Here is a 19,119-nt window from a genome sequence, read left to right on the forward strand (position 1 = left end):
AAATATTTTAGCAATAGTATAAAAGAAATTAAAATAAACTAGAAGGTACAAATTAATTTTGTGACGAAATTAAAGATAAAAGAAAGTAAGAACCTTTATAATCTTTAATGGCAAAAAAAAATGTATACCTAATTGAAACTTGAGATCAATGTGATGTGTAAGCTATATTACATATGAAGATTGAATGGCATGGACTGTGGACACAATATTGGCTCATGATGTGTTCTTCTGAAGTTTTTGTTAAGGTGGGTGGAGTGGACCATCATATCTTCTCTTCTACAAAATCTTTCACATTTAACTATATTGGTCTTCGAGCTTAATGGCAGAGTGCCAATTTGTTTACTTACTTTTTTTTTGAACTATATATAGTTGGTTTCTAAGTTTTAACAATGGTTTCTTTTGTACCAGAATGATCATTTTCAAAGGAATATTAAAACATGTCATAACAACTTCATTTTACTTAAAAGTTTATGCACACATCATTTTCTTTTAGTACTATAAAAAGCATCAATCAATAATAGATCATTTTGTTAGCTTGGGCTCACAATTATGCGGCAATATAATTAAATTAAAGAAAATATGTTGTAAAGAGAACAGTGAGACATGTTATAATGGAGTGGTACTAAACTTTTAGATCTTGAATCTGGTTCATGTTTTTGTGCTTTTTTAATGAACCATATATAATTTGAATTTGTGATTGTTGGATGAAAACTCGATCCATGTTGAAAAGGATAAAATTCAAAGTTAACACGTAAGTTTCGTAGGTTATTCGTTTTACTTTATGTATATAACTGTACTAGACTAGCTAGATTGTTACAGAATGAAATATATAGCCATATATATATGATAGGCTTGATTAGACGTGTTGTAAGATATATATCAAGACAAGTGGTACCGGGGCAATATAAGATGTAATCTGATTGCGATGTGACGATGTTCACCCGGCTAATTAGTCCCCATTTTGATGGTAAAGGTGCATCCGGCGATATAAAAAAAAGTTTCCATTTTGATGGAGATGAATCCGGCGGAGGTGGTTGGTGGCGATGAATCCGGAGAGAGAGAGAGAGGGGTTGTGATTTTGTGTGTGTGTGTCGACTTGGTTAACATATTAGTGGCGATGATTAGTGGCGATGAATCCGGCGGCGGCTCAACCGCAACGGAGATTGAGATAGTTGTGACAGTGGATTTGGTGGTGGTAAAATGGGAGGAAATTGGGGTTGCAGGGAGTGAGATTGTAAGAATGAGATCAACTGATTGTGAATGTTAACAATTGATACAGAAAAATAGAAGAAATATTATTATTAGATAAAAGATAATAAGGCTTTGAATAGCCTTTACAGAACACATATTGATATAGGACTACGTTGTTGTAAATTGGTTGTGTTATTCAAATTGTGATAATTCTTACCTAAGAATAAGCCACTATTTATACTAAGAGTTTATGAAAGTTATTTTTGGAATGTTGATTAATTCTGATCTTGATTGTTGATCTTGACTGTTGACCTTGACTTTGACTGATTCCATTTAGGAATGACAATGTGGGGGGGGGGGGGGGGGTTTCGGGGCGGGTAATGTCAAACCCGATAAGAAAAATAAAATTCGAACCCGACTCGATACCCATCAAAGGTTTTATCGGAGCACCCTATTGGGGATAAAAGTTCACCCAAAACCGACCCGAAACCCGTTATTAACCCAAAACCCGACCCGAATTATGTGCTTGTGTGTCGAGCTATAATCAAATATGAAGCCGTAAAATAACAGTACAGGTGATCAATGGGTATAACAAAGAGTAATGTATGTTTGTTTAACTTATTTGTTTTTTTTATGGTAACATTTTAATGAAAAGAAATAGCTTGTTGATGAGCGTTTCTTACAATATTTGAAAGGACTAATTAATCTAAGCCCAACATTTCTTTGTATCAGACAACAGTAATAATATATTAATGAGATCTATGCAATAAATATAAATGTATATGTATGATCAAGTAGACATAGGAGTGCATATTAATACAATGTTTATATATATATATATATATTTTGGGTTGGGTCGGGGTATACATGCCCCAGTCCCTGCCTCGAACGGGTTCAGGTATCGGGTTTCCCCGTCGGGTCAGGATTTTTTTTGCCATCTCTAATTCCATTCTTGTTAACTTTGACTGATTTCATTTTTGGCAAGGGTAATTTCGGCATTTAGAGAAGGATGTGTAAAATATAATGTAATTAAGAATGGTATTATGGGAATAAAAAATATGCTTAAAACTTAATCTCTCATACTCTTTATATAAGGGTTTATAGAAGAAGAAATAATATAGAAACCGACTAGAGTAGTTGCGTGCCAAATTATATAAGGCCTGTGCTTATAGCACTGAACTTCCTGGAACTTCTTCAGTGTCACATCAGCATCACATAATCCAGAACTCTCCTCAGGACACTCATTGTTTATAAGGACAACTTTTTCAGAACTTCTTCGCCACATCAACAATTCTTTTATCATTTATTTAATTAACAAAACACCATTCAAATATAATAAAAAACAAATTTTATTAATAACACACAAATTACATCACTTAAAAATAAAATACAACACAAAATATAAAAAAACATAGTACTTGATTAAAAAAACGAAATACATAATCATTAAAATTACTCTTCATCTTCATCATCTTTGATTGACATTTTCCCTAAGCCACGGTAAGCGGTTTCGTTTGACCATCACTTGTCGTGTTGCGGACATTTGACTTCCCAAGTACTTTTGCCTTCCCCCGCAATTGTCGTGATACGATTCGAACCAGGTGCACTGGTCACCCAACGTGTGACCAACGTTAAAAACGTCATCGACCACCCTCTGGGTTATATGAATTATCATGTTGTATGTTTCTGGGTTATATGTATCATGTCGTATGTTTCTCGTTTCTAGTGTTTCTCTTTAGTAAGTTTCTCTTTATATGTTATATGTTGTATGGACCCACAAGCTGCGTTTTCGAACTTTTTCGGCAAGAACACTTGGCAGACGAGAGGACGACAAAGGCCAATAAGGCGTCTGCGTCTTTCTTCCTTTGGGACGCTCGTACGAAGGAGCACCGGCCTAAAGATATTGTATCGACCGTTCCTTTTCTAGTTTACCTTTTTCTTTTATTCAGAATAAAATTACTGTTGCAGAGGAGAAACCGAAACCCTAATCGATGGAGGAACAAGGCTCGTGAATCCAAATTTCCCAGGTTAGAATACGGCGGCAGTAGAAACCCTAACCGGGAGGGCATGGAGGAAGATATAATATATCAGGGGATACGATTGGGCAACCCCCTGAAGGATTCAATTTCATGTATCACAGGATGCAAACAGAGACGGGTGAAAAATTGTTACCAATCACGATAGGTGGTACCCCCATAACACTGCCCAAACCCGGTTACCATGATATTAATCAACCCAAATTCTCTGAGATTCCTCTTGAAACTATGAAGTATCTGTATCCCGATTATGATCCGTCAGGTATATATATATTTTGTTAATTTCAGTAGCCCTAATCCATTTTACATATGTAATCTTTTCTATAATTCATTAACCAAGTTCAATTCATTTTATAGATCCCCATCGAGAGGGTCTTAAAGCACGCAACCCCCTTGTCCTCCGAAACCTCTTGTCTTCTTGAATGAAGCCCATAAAAAGCGCGTATTAGGTGAGTTGGCTGCTTCTAGAATGTTGTTTTCATCTAATTAATGCAATCTGCATGTTACTATTACTTGGGTAAATGACAGCAATTCACTTAAGGTATCTGTTTTTTTGCGTTCGGTTGATCAATTTTAATAGATACGCGAGCAGCTGCCATCCAGAGACGGGCCGATCTCAAGCGCCGCCAGGAGGAGGCTTTGGAGAATTATGACCGTGACTATGCAGCATATTTGTCCGCATCTGCCCCTTCTTCCGGTAACCATTAAATTCACTCATATCTATTTGATGCCAAAATGTTCTGATTAATCTGTGCTCAAGTGTGATGTTATTAATATGTTTGGATTTATCTAGAGTTGCTGTTTGGTTTTATTTAGCATGTTTATACATTTAGTAAGTGGTAAAGAAATAGTCTCGAGTGTTGGACCGAGTTGAAAGGAAAGTGGCGTTGAAAGTGGCGTTAGAAGAGCTAGAATCTAGGAGGACATGGGTCTAGTTGTTAGGGAGTACTGGCTATTTATAGTCGTAACTTTTGGTTAAATTATTGTACCCACTTTTGAGTTAATATAGTAAGGTTCACTCTTTCTTTCTCTCTGTGTATTCATATATACATAGATATATATGATTTGTGTGTGATTGTGAGAGTAGAACTTGGGACCTAAAACCAACATTTGGTATCCGAGACTAGGGCTCGTCGGTGGTAAGGAGGGGTGTTGGCCATGGCTGCGGGGCAAACACAACAGCAGCGAACCGGGTTTTCTGTGAAGGGACTGTGATGTATTTATCACAGGTTGAGGAAGAAGAAGCGGGCTGATTGGGGTATGTGATCAGTAGAAGAACCAGCAGTGGTGGTGTCCACAGATCACCTCTCATGGTGAGTAGCCAAGAAGCAAGTGTAAGCAAGCAGCCATGCTGGTCTTTGTTGAGAAATGTAGGACAGAAAGCATCGCAGCAACAGAAAGAAAGAAAGAAGAGGCGCCACAAGAAGCACAAAGAGAGAGGCCTGCGTCGCTTCAAAGAAAGATGGCCTCTCAAGAGTTTTTGGGCCCTAAAACCAATAGTCAGGAGTTTTTGGACACTTGAACTCGACCCGGGATACCCAGATTGGGATTTTCATCTATAAAAATACTACTTTCTGAAATTATTTAATTAAATTTTGTCTATAGACATAAATAAAAGAAAATATAACAAATTTTATTATATAAAAATAATAAATTTTGGAAATAATATATTATAAAAAACGAGAGATAAATAAGTAAATATAATCTAAAATGTAACTTAATATTGGAGAAATGTTAGGTGCAGTTGGCTGCATCTTTCCTTCGATGCAGCAAAACCAGAACAGTTAAAAAGGATGGCTGAAAATTTTGGGAGAGCTGGAACCCCTCCCTGCCCCCATTAAGTTCCGCCAATGCACACGGCACACATAAATTTTGGAATGTTTCGATGTTAACTCTTTAATCACCATATATATTTGAAAAGTCTGGATTAACTTGGTGACATGCAATGACATTGTCATTGTTGCTTTGGATTTTGTAAAAGCATCCTCACACATATTACTCTATTATCTATTTACTTATACTAAAATTCACTATCGTCTTCTAGTTAGTGTGTATGGACCGAGTGGTTTTGAAATTTGCTGATTTTATTATAAAACTTTCTGTATTTAGTTTGGTTCAATGCAATCTTAGCCTTTCGATAACATCGGATTAGAAGATCCAAGTAATCGGCAATTACGTGCTACAAGTTCAGTGACTGAGGCGAGGGTCAAAACAATTCGGTTTGGTCAAAATTTGGTTTTAAGTATTGGAACAGTTTTGTTAATGTTTGATGTTTTTGAACATATTTCTTGTGTCCGATAAACTGTTATGTTTATGTATGAAACTTGAAGTATTTTTAATTTTATGATCCTATGAACATGCTATACATAAATAATTGTGAAATTTATATATCGAAATTCCAATCCAAGTAGCCCCCTACCCATGCTGATTACTTGATACAAGGTAGTTGCCGGCACGAGTACGACCTAGCAAGTTCTACAGCCATGTTTTTATTGGTACAAGGGAGACACGATATGGACTTTATGTTTATGAACTTATTTCCTTCCTGAGCATTCCATTTAGTCTTTTGGAAACTAGTCAAATATGTCTTCTTTTGCATCCATGGTGAATATATTTGACCAGAAGTTTCATTAGAACTTCCATTGATCTTAAATAATCTTGATGTCGACTTGGTGTGTGTGTGTGTTTTTGAGTCTAAAATTATCTTTTATTGAGGTTATCAGAAACCAGATCCAATTTGCCTATATATAGTACTAGTGCGATATCCGTGTTAACACACGGGTTTGCTTATATAATTTTTGTTTGGATATTATTATAAGTCGAGATCCTATAATTCAATATTTGTCTATATATTACTCGTAGTAAGAAGTTGTAATTAAATCTTTTCTATGGAAACAAGCCTATCTAGGTATACAACTATGTGTCGGATTTTCCACCTGTCGTATTGGCTTATTCATATACAAAGCTCAGGTTGGAACATCATTTGGCTTATGGAATTTTTGTATTGGTTAATTTGTAGGTACCAAAGCTGACCAGAATCTTGGTGGTGACTCATGTTCAACCATGATGTGAAATCTGGAAATCTAGATACTGCAGCCGTTCTTCAACAACTGCTGCTACTAATAATAATCAAATCCACTCTTATAGTTGGGTTTTTACGTTTGATTACTAGTTACAATGTAAATTAAGATACTTTGAAATGTTGGATCGCTTATGTATGCCATCTTTGCATCTTAATCAGATGTATTGTACTATGGAATTTAGAATGTGTGCTTCTGGTAGATTTTAGTCTTTTCCTTTATGAGTTGCATCTTAACTTGGTACTTTGTGACAAAGATAGTCTTTATCATTGCTGATAAAAGCAAACTCTTTTTCTTCAAGAACGGCCTGATGAAATCAAAGTGATTAGCTTTCTTTGGGTAAAAATAGAGATCATTTCTCGGGATTATTATGTGACAATTGGAAATCTTTAGAGTTGGCTTATGTGGTATTGCAATGTATTCATAGTATTGTCGTCAAATATGCACTCTAATAAACTCTTGTAACTTTTTATCTAAGCTTTTTGCTAAACAAAGTAATGAATCTGGTGGCCCTTCTAAACAAAAGATCGAAGAGATAGGGATGGGACGTGGGTGCTCAGACCGAATAGCCCACCCATCACCCAGACACCCATTAGGGGGTGCCTTATACCGTTCGTCCCCCGCTCGTCCACCTCCTAGGTACGAGTTCTACCCCACGGTTTTGACTCGTCCTTGACTTGTCCGACCCTCACTCGTCCGTCCACGCACGAGTTGCTTGAAGTTTTGTATTTTTTGTATTTTTTTCCCAACGACTAGTAAAGTTTTTTTTTAAATTAACATATTTGGTCCATTGAATTCAAAAAAACAAATATCGCCTTTTGACAACTTATTCTATTTAACTTTTACACAAAATTACATAAATTCATCTTATTAATAACGAAACACGTTACATAATTAAAAACACATTACATAATTATAACACATTACGTAATAAAAAAAAAACTCCATCACTAAAACACATTACATAATAACTACTCATGACGATTTTCGAGTGACATATTTCCTATGTCCTGGTGAGCGTTTAGGTCGAGCCACCATTGGTCATGTTTCGGCAATCTGACATCTTCGACGATTTTGTCTTCACCGCAATTATCATGGTACGATTCGGACCAAGTGCATTCGTCTCCCAACATGTCCATGGAATCGTGTTTATATAGTGATAATAATGTTAGCCGTTTAGGGGCTTAAGTTGTAATTTATTTAAATGTTTGGCCGTTTGAGGGACTCAATATGTAAAACAAATTAATGAATTTGTTGACCATTCTAAATAAAAGACAGAAGAGATAGGGACGGGACATAAGGGCGCTCGAACCGAAACCATCACCTAGACACCCATTACTTCGTGGAATTCTTTATTTTCTCAAATTATCACTCACAGTCAAAGGGTTTCACTTTATAATCATATTACATTATGGCCATGTCAAATACACGAGTTATTTATAACAATTTCAATATAAAATATATTGTTAATTATGTAATTTTAAGTAAAAGTGTATGTAAGATCTAATCAAAAGAACATATAATTCTAAACATTGAATGTTTATAGGTGGCAAATTAGCAGACAGTTTAGGCCAAACTTCATAGCCACTCATGAAACATAGTTTGCTATTTTTTTAAGATAGGCGTTCCCGTGGAATTATTTTTCTATTGGTGTGCGTAGTGCCTATTGATTAGTGACATTCAAGGGTAATGCTGTCTTCATTATTTTGTTCCATACATATTTACTACTACTTAAATTTATACGTTTTTTATAGGGATACTATCCCCATTTTGATGGTAATGGTGGATCCGGTGATATGAAAAAGGTTGGATTGTGTGGACTATAGTTAAAGAGAGGCTCGACCTTGACTTGGATTTGAAGAAAAGATTGTTGGATACAAATTCAATCGTTATAGGAAGATATAAGTCTTATCCAACAGACAATCTGATTGGTGGATTACCAAAAAAGGATCTTTTGAAATTTTGAATTGGAAGTCTTCAAACATACCCAAACCATATCAGACACCGAATTATGAACATATAAAATTTTGAACATATAACTTTTATCTCAAAGCAATTCACAAGAACAATATAAAATACCGAAAACTATTGCTATGAGATTTCTCTTATTCGTACAAAAAGATGTCATCTTGCTCATCATGGGATGGAACAAGACATTATTAACAAATAAACAAACAAGAACCCAATTTTTGAAAGTAGTAGCAAGTTATTGAACTTTTGGAGTCCATTAAAACGGTACATAACCTGGGATAATAATGAGGACCCGGAGATCACAACTCCAAAGAACAGTAAATTAAAACCGTTTGATTTGTCCTCGTATGAGAGACTATAGACACAAAAAACTAAGTCATATCATATTCAAAAAAATGTACTCCACAAAGGGAAGTACACGAGAAGAGATGAGAGGACTACATGCCCTGATCGACGAGATAATCACCCAACCTCTCCACAATCATGTTGCATTGTCCAGGAGCCACGGGCTCATCATAGATGCCGAACACCATGGCTTGTCCAGTTTTCTTGATGCAGATCCCTCCAGCTCCCTACCAAATATTACTACTAGTTATGCGCCAATACTTAAAATTGCATTGAGCTTCAAAGTTTATATAAAAAAAATCACGAATTAGCAGTCATTTAACAAATAAATGAAACATAAAATGCCAATTAGTTAAAGCAACGTTACATTCACATCAAACTTCTAATATATTTTTGTTTCAAATGACGAAATCTTAACTAGTTTTGGTACATGTATGCAACACTTATATGCGTTGAGCCATCGAAGGGGTGTGTATTACCTTCTTTCCACGAATGACGGCTCCAGGCTCGCCTTGGATCACCATGTACTTTGCACCACCAAGGAATAAACCCGTGGGGGCAAGATTGCCGGGTTCATTGAATTCTTTGACAATAGCATTAATCTCCTCTGGCTTAAACTGCACCAAAAATATACAAGGCAGGAAAGCAAGTATGAAATATGTGAAACTGATAAGTAAAAAGAATCATATATGGCCATGTTGTGTAATAGACATATTAAAACTAGTCCACCCATAAATCTGATAACTAGAACGGCATACACAAACCGGCCATTATCCTGTTACAAGACTTGATTTTTTGGCACACAATAATAATGGTCCTAAAAGGGTTATTCTAAAATGTAGGTGCAATAGGTGAAGTCGGTTTTTAACTAAAATATATAATTCTTCATCCCAAAATGATAAAATTTCGACACTGCCCTATTGGAGATTCCAACTACAAGTATGTGACCTTAGGAATTAGGTTGTATGCAATGTTTTTATTTGTATATAATTTTAGAAGCTTCTGGTTTATTTAATGCCTAATATAGCATGACCATGTCTATCAAACTTAAATATAGACGATTAATAATGTAACATTAACCGATCACAACCATAGGTCTGTGCTTAGGAATGTAATCTACACATTTAAGAGGTTATTATATTCAATGTACAAAACTATATATATGCACGTAACAACATCTTAGATATATAGCCCCAGGGGATATGTCGTTCAAACGTACATTTTGGTAGATATTAGACCATAGAAGAAGTAATGTCAATTCGTCCACGTACGTACAGAAGAATTATAAAAACAGACCTGAGGGAAGGAAGCACTCTTAGCCCAAACGGTACCATCAGTACCAAAGATAGCGGCAGAGGAGAGATGCTGACCGGTACCTTCGATGTCACACATCAAATGCTCATCAACGTAAGTTTGCCACGACATTTTGAGAGAGAAAAAGATGGTCTTGTTTGCGTGCTTTGTTTGTGATTGTTTGGAAACGGATGAAATTGTTGCGAGTCTGGATATTGAAAGGAAATGTGAGATTTAAAGTAGAATATTTAAGGTTAATTTGTAGAGAAGACCACTTTTCTCGCTAATGTCCATATTTTGCTTCCATTCAATTACCTTCATTCAAGCTTTGCCTTTTTTCAAGGACTTCCCTTGGTAACTTTTCCACAAACAAATGAACAATGTATCCAAAAATAGCCATGTTGATACTACTACTACATACAAGACAAAGTAGAAATATGTAATTTGATGATGAAAAAAAGAAAATGTTAAACATAAAGTAGGCTGGTTATTAATATAATATTCATATACTCACACGATTAGAGGTGTAGAGGCGGCAGCGGTGGTGACAGTGACGGGTGGCAGCGGTAGCAATGTTGTGATTAATGTAAAGGTAATTGATGTAAAGGAAATTAGTGTAGTTATTTAAAAGTTAAAGGTAAATGTTGTAAAATTAAGAGTATTATAGGTATTTCAAGTATATATTATAAATATCTTAAGAGGAGATAATTGAAATAGTGAATAAAAAAGGAGAAACATTTTGTTATTACCACCAACTTAGTTGAAAAACATGTTTTATGATGGAATAAGATATATTGTATGATAAAGGCTACATAAGTGTCAGTTGATTCATGTACATAAAATTTGGTAACGCTACATTCACTAACAAATGTTTACAAACAAAACTTATAAAAATACATAACATCAATAACCACCAATAAAATTAAATTTATTTTCTCTATCTTGATTCACTTTTCTTTAATATTGGTCCACATGGGTTTGTAAACTTTTTTAGTAAACCTATGTTCATAACTATATCATTTCTCAATAAATTAACTTCGTTAAGTTTAACCGTTCAACTAAATTGGTCAAGCGAGTTTTTGGAATGTAACCTGGAGCGACTTTGACGCTTTGTGAATTAAATTGTAGAGCCGTTAGTGAATGTTTCGATTGAGCGATTCAGTCTTTTACTCCTTTTTCCACCACCACAAGTTCAATTAATTTAAATTTTGGTTTTTAATTACATTTATGAATGTTTCCTTGTCTAAAACCTGTTACACATATTGTGAATCTGAGTGTTTCCGTACATGACACTGCCTTGTCCAAAAAACTCGTAACCATTATGACCCGTTACCCAAGCCCGCCCATGATGACAGGGCAAGTTTTCAATTGTTTCTTTTGATTTCATCGAAGAGTTCTTTCAAAATGGAAGAACGTCGACAGTTTACAACTTTGTGTTTATTGCTAAATTAACAATACATATAGCAATTATTATGTGAAGCGTAAACAAAATAGGTTCCATGTCTGCAGTTTATTAATATGTTAGCTTCTATTGTTCAGTTTGCCGATCATACAACTGCAGTGAAGACAACCTTTATAGACACTTCTGCTATGCTATTGCTTGGAACGAAATGTAAGTAGTCAATGAACTTAGATACACTGATCTACATATTCTGCCTTGTTAGTATCAAAATGTCTTTGGGTTTAACATACAACTGCTCAAGAATAAAGACAGAAAATAACAAAATTACCCACCGACACGGTAAGATCTTCCTCTAAATACTCCACTGGTGTTGCTGGTTGTTTGAGGCTGGGTACTTGCTGGAGCTCCAATTCTATACCTTGCAACGATTTTACGTCTAACAGGTGATGAGTCAAGGAATTTCAGAGAGGGATATTAAAAAAACCGCACCTATTACCATCTGCTTGATGCTTATATTTGGAGTGCAGAATGAAAGTGACGATTACAACAATTTACATAGATATGGGATGATTAGGGCTAGTTATAATCTTATAAGGGTCAAATGGGCAACAATGAAAGATCAAAAAAAGAAGTCAAAATGGAAACGGATCAAACAGGTTGACATTATGCAAACAAACTCCTAACTCGTATTATGCCATAAAATACATACATATATATAGGGTAAGGTTCATGTGAGAATTTACTTTTTTCAATTAACATATTTAACATGAAGTGGGTGAAAACTGTTCCATGTCAACCTAACCTAACCCGCACCAAGATCACCTGTTTTGACTTTTGACATGTTAGCCCACCAGCCCATCACTACCTCTAGTGCACTCTGCACTCCTATACTTTAGAGAGAGCTGGTGGATAGACAAATAGATCATGGGAAAAAACAGATTCATATGTAAACGGTAAGCAAGAACCATGCAAAAAGGATACAACCACATTGGAGTCTGCAATATGTTCTTTCCTCCAGCCAAAGGATGTAGGACTGTGAGAAAGTAATACAGATGCCCTGCTAAAATTCCACACAGATCTGGCCAAATTGGTGAACCAAATATGACATCCAGAGCAAGCATGGCCCATGGCAAATAGAATGCCTGCAAGTCAATAACGGGCTTGAATGACTCAAAAAATAATAAAGAAAAAACAGATGTATGGTTTTGAGACTTACAAAACCGTAGTCAATCACACAAGGTTTATTTGCCAAACGTAATTTTGTCAATAATAAACAAACATATACCATACAGAAAAGACATACCTTAAGTTGCACAAGGCCATATATGTTGATATTGGCAGTTGGAAATTCTCTGCTCCACACATAGAGGAGCATAAACACCAGTGACACCCCCATAAAGAACGACTCAAAGAAAGGAATGGCAGCCAATACCTAAACAATTAAATATGCAGGCAACTGGGTAAATCTAGAGGGGGCAGTAAATAACAACAACATGGATATCACGAACTTGCGAGGGCCTTGCACGAAACCAAACCGCCCCATCAAGGAAAGATATCTTGAAAAAGATGCTTAGACGTAAGTTTAGAAGGGTAAAAAAAAGTCAGGACACAAAGTTGTAAGAACAATAGATGCATAGCTTTCTTACGACTCTAATATGAACTCATGACATATTGACATCTCATAACATACACCACTACTTGATGGGGCTCAAAACTCAAGTGAGTTGCCAGTCAAAAGGAACTTGGGACAAATAGGTGAGTTTTGCGACGGGTCAGGTTGGGTTGACCCAAAAAACCTTTTTTTTTTACCAAAAACTTTAATAGCCGATTTATAATTAGTGACTCGTGTATGATTAAGACATTATATAATTTAAATACTACTCCTAATTATCTGGATAGAATGATTTAGGATGTTTCAACAATAATCAAATACATTCTGGCCGAACTTTGACACTCTTATTCTGTTTCTTTGTAATCTTATATTTAACTTTACGCCTTTGACATGTTAGATATAAAATACACCCCAAAGGCCCAAACTGACTGACTGATCCTGCACCATCATAACTCTCAAGGATAATCATACAGAAAGTCGCGTTATAATGGCGTACCAAAAGTACCGATGATCCAAATATCATCATCCATAGGAAGTCTGCTGTGCGCCTGTTAAATGGTCCATTTTCCAATTGAACTCCATATCTTAATCTAAAAAGAATTCCAAATAGATTAGAGCACGTCCATGTAAACGATATATGCTCATAGGTCGAATACTACTTGTTAGACTTGCACAGTCATACAAGAGTTGACCAATGCAATTCGATGTGTAGGATAAGAAGTCATTCTGTTTACTCACATCATTAATAGACGGATCCCAAAATTTATAGAGAACGGGCCAAGAAAGATGAAATTTGTAACCAGCCTCCACACCTGACAGATCAAGGTAGAACCAAATGACAATAAAATTGACTGGAAAATGATAAAAGCAATGAACATACAAATCAACCAAATAACCAAATTAATGTTTTTATATCCAACACACTCACACGGATTCCTTTAGAAAATAAACATCAACCAAAAACACAATGCATATATAGAGGGCTATATGCTCATGTGTGTTCTTACTTTCAAAATATAGCCATTTAATGTTTCTTACTGTTTCTGACAAGCCTGTACTTGGTTGGAGTATGACTCATTTTCAAACAATAACTAAGTTTGCAAAAATGCCTTTTATTATGGCCAAGTTTTATTGCAAAGAGTTTAACGTAGACAAATGATAAACGCCTAGAATGCATGATCTTAAGATGTAAAATCGAATTGTTTTGTGAAGCTTAATAGACGATTAGGGGTACCTTTATGTTTGTTAAGTGTTTCGGGCACTAGGTGATGAAATGGAGCTAATTGAATCAAGAAACGAGTCAAGGAACCAAGAAGCAAAAAATCTGGAATTTTGAAGAAACAAAGGGCGTAACTTACGCCAGACTTGGTAGTAGGTTACGCAGTTGAAAATACAAGGAGCGTAACTTACGCCCAGGGGGGTAGTAGGTTACACCAGTTGCTGCACAGAAATCCGATTTTTTGGGTTTTATTTAATTTTCAGTTTATATCATATCTTGGACGACTTGTGGAAGTTACCACTCATATTTTCTCATCCCTGGAGCAGTTCCTAACATTCCCAAGACCCCAATTTCATCATCAAATCACAATTCCATGGAGATTAAAGCCTTAATTGAAGAATCAATTATGATATCAATGATGAAGATTTTAGGCTAATTCTCTTTTGATCATTCTCATGTGGACAATTATGTAAGACAATTGTATTCAATTTTTCTTATGTTCATGTTGGATTAGATGTTTAATTTCTCATTAGCTTTTTAACATCTAATGTTGTTTGGATTGTTTGAATGATTACTAGTTTATAACTTTGAATGAATTCCATCTATCTTTTGATTTCAAATTATTGTTAATCAATTATTATTGGAAGAATCTCTTATGAACTTGTAATCTTGTTAATAAATAGATAATTTAGTTGTGTCAATTCCCCGGATTTCATTATCGTGAATCATCACAACCTAATTGATTAGTTCTTAGCATTCATTCAATCCAAGCTTATAACGAATCATGTCTATGTGATTTCCAACGAACATAAGTTAGGTTATACTTTTGAAAACATAATTTGAAGCATGAGAATGATCTCCTTTATTATCATTGTTTAATTTGATAATTTCATAATCAGTTTTAGTTTTTAATCAAATCAAATCAACAATCAATCGGTTTTAAGTTTATGTCTAGATTAATTAATTCTTGTAACTTGTTTAACACTTTCCCATGATTCCCTGTGGAAACGATACTCGACTTACCGTAGCTAATTAGTGGTATTTAGTTTATATTTTTGATCGGTCCAACGACAACGATCAACAAATTTACCAAAATATTAACTAAAGAAAGTCATCTAAGCTATGAAATAGTTTACATTCAACGCTGTCACTTTTTGTTCACTGGGTAAAATGAAGAACAAATATTCCAGTCAGGAATAATGGTGCTAGAAAGTTAGAAGTGCCTACTGCCATTTGACTAAAAAAAAGGTAGGCAGAATGCACGAAACCCAGAATGAGTACTATGTACAAGTTGGAATGAGATTCAATTAAGAAATAAACTCCTTCTCATCTCTATCATATATATAACAATAAGATACACGTATATGAAACCTTGTGTCAGGAAGATACAGGTCACGCGTCTGTTGGACTACTTCTATTCAGTAAATTAAACTATGACATGTTCAAAGTAAAAGTGTACCATATTGGGATCCCCATAATGGCATGGTAATAGCCTACACGAAGGGCAAAACTCATACCTTATAATTAATTTAACTTAAAGTAGGATAACTTTTGAAGTTAAGTTTATAGAAATCAATAAAGAATGCTAAACTAATGCAGGAAATTTAACATGAAGCAATCATATCCACAATAATTAGAATGTTTTCTACTTCTAATGTTATGATTAAAATTCGATAAGCTTGTCATAACTTATAACAAAGCCGATACCTGAAGACGATAGAACACTTCCCCATAGATCAATGCAATATAGTAAATAGGCAATAGCTTCAATGTGGCTAGTGTTGTAGCTGCCAAACACAACGTACCATAAGCCTTGCTTATAGGTGGGAGTGAATTGTAGAATCTGTGTCAATAGATGCATAAGATGCGTTAATGAACGAATATTGAGCCATATAAGTAAAAGTCCAAACAGAACTTTAAATAAATGGGTCAAGTTATATATAATTTAACAACATGAACTGTTAATATATAACACAAACATGGACATGGGCCCAAACTCGTAACCAAAAAGGTTTTTTGATACACCGCAACTTGTAGAACAAGTGACCTCCACAGCAGAAAAGATAGAGGAATTGTCCCTATGCTAAATCCGATTATTCATAAAATCCAAATTGATATATTGCTTTCCCTGTATGAGACCGAATACCTCTCAAGTACTTCGAATGTGGTTACTCGTGGTTAAGATAGGTACTAATTTTAGAAAAATTACATTTATGTTGAAGTTCAAATGTAGTCAACTTCAACAGCTACTATTACACAAGATTGGGGAGAGTGAAGTGTGTTTTCAATATATGTCACGGCATTTCATATCAGGTCAACGGAAAGATATACATTGATTTCATAACATGCATATCAGTTATCATTAGAAAGTGTGTAATTGTAAACTCTAAATATCTATTCCTATAGGTATAAAACTCATAATAATCTGCTTGACATGCTTCCTTTTCAGCAGCCAGGTATCATATATATATATATATATATATATATTGCATTTGCTGGCCTAACAGCTATACACTGATTATGACATTTCAAGTATGTGTTCACTGCGGAAGTGCGGATATGTCCACCAGATAAAACTCCAAGTAACAGGTAAACCGAGAACAATCATTGCTGAGGCTACCCAGGGAGAATCGAGGCTTTCGCGAAAAGAAAGCAAGATGGGAAGACGGAGCAATGCAAGCGGCCTAACCAGTATACCCATGGACGTTTCCAGACTCATTTCCAAAAAACTCCAAATAGACCGACTCTATTACCCCCTTTAGCTATACCAGGATTGACCTCATACATATCACTTGATTATAAGTCCGTGGGGTGTCCTTTTAGCCTATATTTACTAAACAAACAAATTCAGTTTCAACTATAAGTCTATAACCTCTCCCTTAAGTCTAGATTTATAAACTCTAATTTTCAAATCTCTAAGGCGGATTTCTCAATCACTACACAACCATACAAATTCAGATACCAAATATTATTTAGTTGTATCAACTAACTTAAATGAAATTGGCGATATACTATAGCAAATGGTTAAGTCACACTTCAATCATTTTCATTGATGTTAAATTAACAAACATTACATATATGAAAAAAAGTATTATGTATATAGAGAAAGGAAATTACTCGGCAGGAGATGACATTTGAAGCAGGAATATGGAACGCCAAAGTTTCGATTACTAGTAATTCCTAACAATTATTGATGCTTGAGCAGCTCTCGTGACACTCAATTCGTTTTCTTTTCGAAACAAATTGTCGATAATAACAGAATTATAACATCGCTGAGATCCAAATCATAGAGTTAGTCGCGCCTTATATGTATGACCGGAAAGTTATGACATCATATAAAATGCTTTCATCCTATCGTTATATGACACGTGGTACTTACAAATAAATACTTACGAGTTATATTAAATGTTTTTTCTTAATGAAAAAGAAAGACACACGCTGACATATGAGGACACGACCCGGCTATTCTAGTGCTAGAAGCTTCGTCACGGTATCTCTCCGTTTATTGGTTCGGGTTATAAAGGAAATTTTTCATATATGCCATTACTAAGCTTTTAAATATTATATTTATCCAATTAAATTTTAAAATATTAGAATTACCATTATTAAGATATAAAAATATCATATTTACCCAAATAATTAGATTTAATCAATATATAACATTAAAATCATTAAAATCACTTAAATTATTCAAAATATATTCTCATTTTACACTTATACCCTCTTTTATTAAATTTCTAGTTACATTATACAAAAGAGTTTACAGCAACACTATTATCAACAATTTTCATGGTGTAATATATCAAGTAAACGTTTAAAATAGATCAGATATCAAACTTATAACTGTAACTTAGTAAATTATACACTATACATACTAGAAAGACCAGGTTCCTTAAATCTTAGCTACAAGCAAAAAAAAAAAAAAAAAACAAATGCAGAACAAAATGAAATACAAAAAAGGATGATCTATAAATACAAAACAAAACAAAAAAAAAAATTAATTGCCTAGAAAGGAAGAATGATCAAAATAAACTAAATGAATATTATCTATTATAGTATGATCTGAATTTGGGAATCATTTTAAATAACCATTTAAAAAGAAATATATAGAACTTATCGGATAAAAATGACTTTTTAGAGAATAAGAAAAGTAGTGATTATGATCAAGAGTGCACAAGATATAAATGTTCATCCAACTATGTGATTAATATTGCGGAAAGAAAAACGCTAAAAATTTGAGACGTAAAGTAAAGATCTATGTTATGTAATTAGGGATTTTAGTTTCATGGACACTAAATAAACGAAGGTATAATTGTAAATTAAAAATGTATTTTTAATAACTTGAATGATTTTAATGTTATATATTGATAAAATTTAGTTATTTGGGTAAATATGATATTTTTATATCTTAATAATGGCATTTTTGATATTTCAAAAATTAGTTAAATAAATATGATATTTAGAAGTTTAGTAGTGGCACATATGAAATTTTCCCGGTTATAATTTATCTCATGTTTTAACAATACTAAAATTTAAATAGAAATGTTACGGCGATGGTGGAGCCGATGACTGGTGGAATTCGAACTCTAACGGCTGTTTATTGCTATTATTATTCAAATTTAAAATAGAAAATTACAACGGATAACCCGGGATACAGTCACATCACCCGAATAAAAAGCCAAACTCTACCCGAAACAGAATACAGTCTCTCCACCTGTTGAATGTAGGGATCCAAAGATCACCTCTCAAGGTGCTAGTCTTGAGATAGCAATGGTAGTATTAGCCTTCCAGTGGGGAAAACTAAAAATAAATTAAAAACATAACTTCTCTGATCGATATTAAGTTTGTTTAATACAAAGAAAGAAACTAACTGCCACTACCCCACTAAGTCATCATCCTAATCTTTAAGAAAGACTTTTAACAGGTACAATAAAAAAAAATGCATAACAAAGTTTACTTGAAATTGCATG

At 34.4% G+C, this 19,119-nt stretch overlaps 2 protein-coding genes and 1 long non-coding RNA gene across 3 annotated transcripts; 1 reads left to right on the top strand and 2 right to left on the bottom strand.

Moving 5' to 3' along the window:
• The first annotated feature begins 2,872 nt into the window (after positions 1 to 2,872).
• Positions 2,873 to 6,486, top strand: LOC122597867. The gene is made up of 4 exons (XR_006323479.1): positions 2,873 to 3,489; positions 3,585 to 3,676; positions 3,808 to 3,924; positions 6,247 to 6,486. It is a non-coding gene; the product is annotated as an uncharacterized LOC122597867 (long non-coding RNA).
• Positions 6,487 to 8,503: 2,017 nt separating this feature from the next.
• Positions 8,504 to 10,140, bottom strand: LOC122595727 (profilin-1). The gene is made up of 3 exons (XM_043768156.1): positions 9,920 to 10,140; positions 9,103 to 9,240; positions 8,504 to 8,850 (listed from the first exon to the last, which is right to left on the bottom strand). The coding sequence occupies exons 1-3, from the start codon at positions 10,046 to 10,048 to the stop codon at positions 8,716 to 8,718; spliced, it is 402 nt and encodes a 133-aa protein (XP_043624091.1). The 5' UTR covers positions 10,049 to 10,140; the 3' UTR covers positions 8,504 to 8,715.
• Positions 10,141 to 11,492: 1,352 nt separating this feature from the next.
• On the bottom strand, positions 11,493 to 17,504 carry LOC122595929 (derlin-1-like). The gene is made up of 7 exons (XM_043768408.1): positions 17,267 to 17,504; positions 15,857 to 15,992; positions 13,669 to 13,742; positions 13,427 to 13,520; positions 12,622 to 12,750; positions 12,300 to 12,460; positions 11,493 to 11,754 (listed from the first exon to the last, which is right to left on the bottom strand). Exons 1-7 carry the CDS (start codon positions 17,281 to 17,283, stop codon positions 11,643 to 11,645), a joined length of 723 nt encoding a protein of 240 aa, XP_043624343.1. The 5' UTR covers positions 17,284 to 17,504; the 3' UTR covers positions 11,493 to 11,642.
• Positions 17,505 to 19,119: the final 1,615 nt, after the last annotated feature.

The sequence above is a fragment of the Erigeron canadensis genome, chromosome 4, assembly GCF_010389155.1.
Source record: "Erigeron canadensis isolate Cc75 chromosome 4, C_canadensis_v1, whole genome shotgun sequence".
Classification (NCBI taxonomy): domain Eukaryota; kingdom Viridiplantae; phylum Streptophyta; class Magnoliopsida; order Asterales; family Asteraceae; genus Erigeron; species Erigeron canadensis.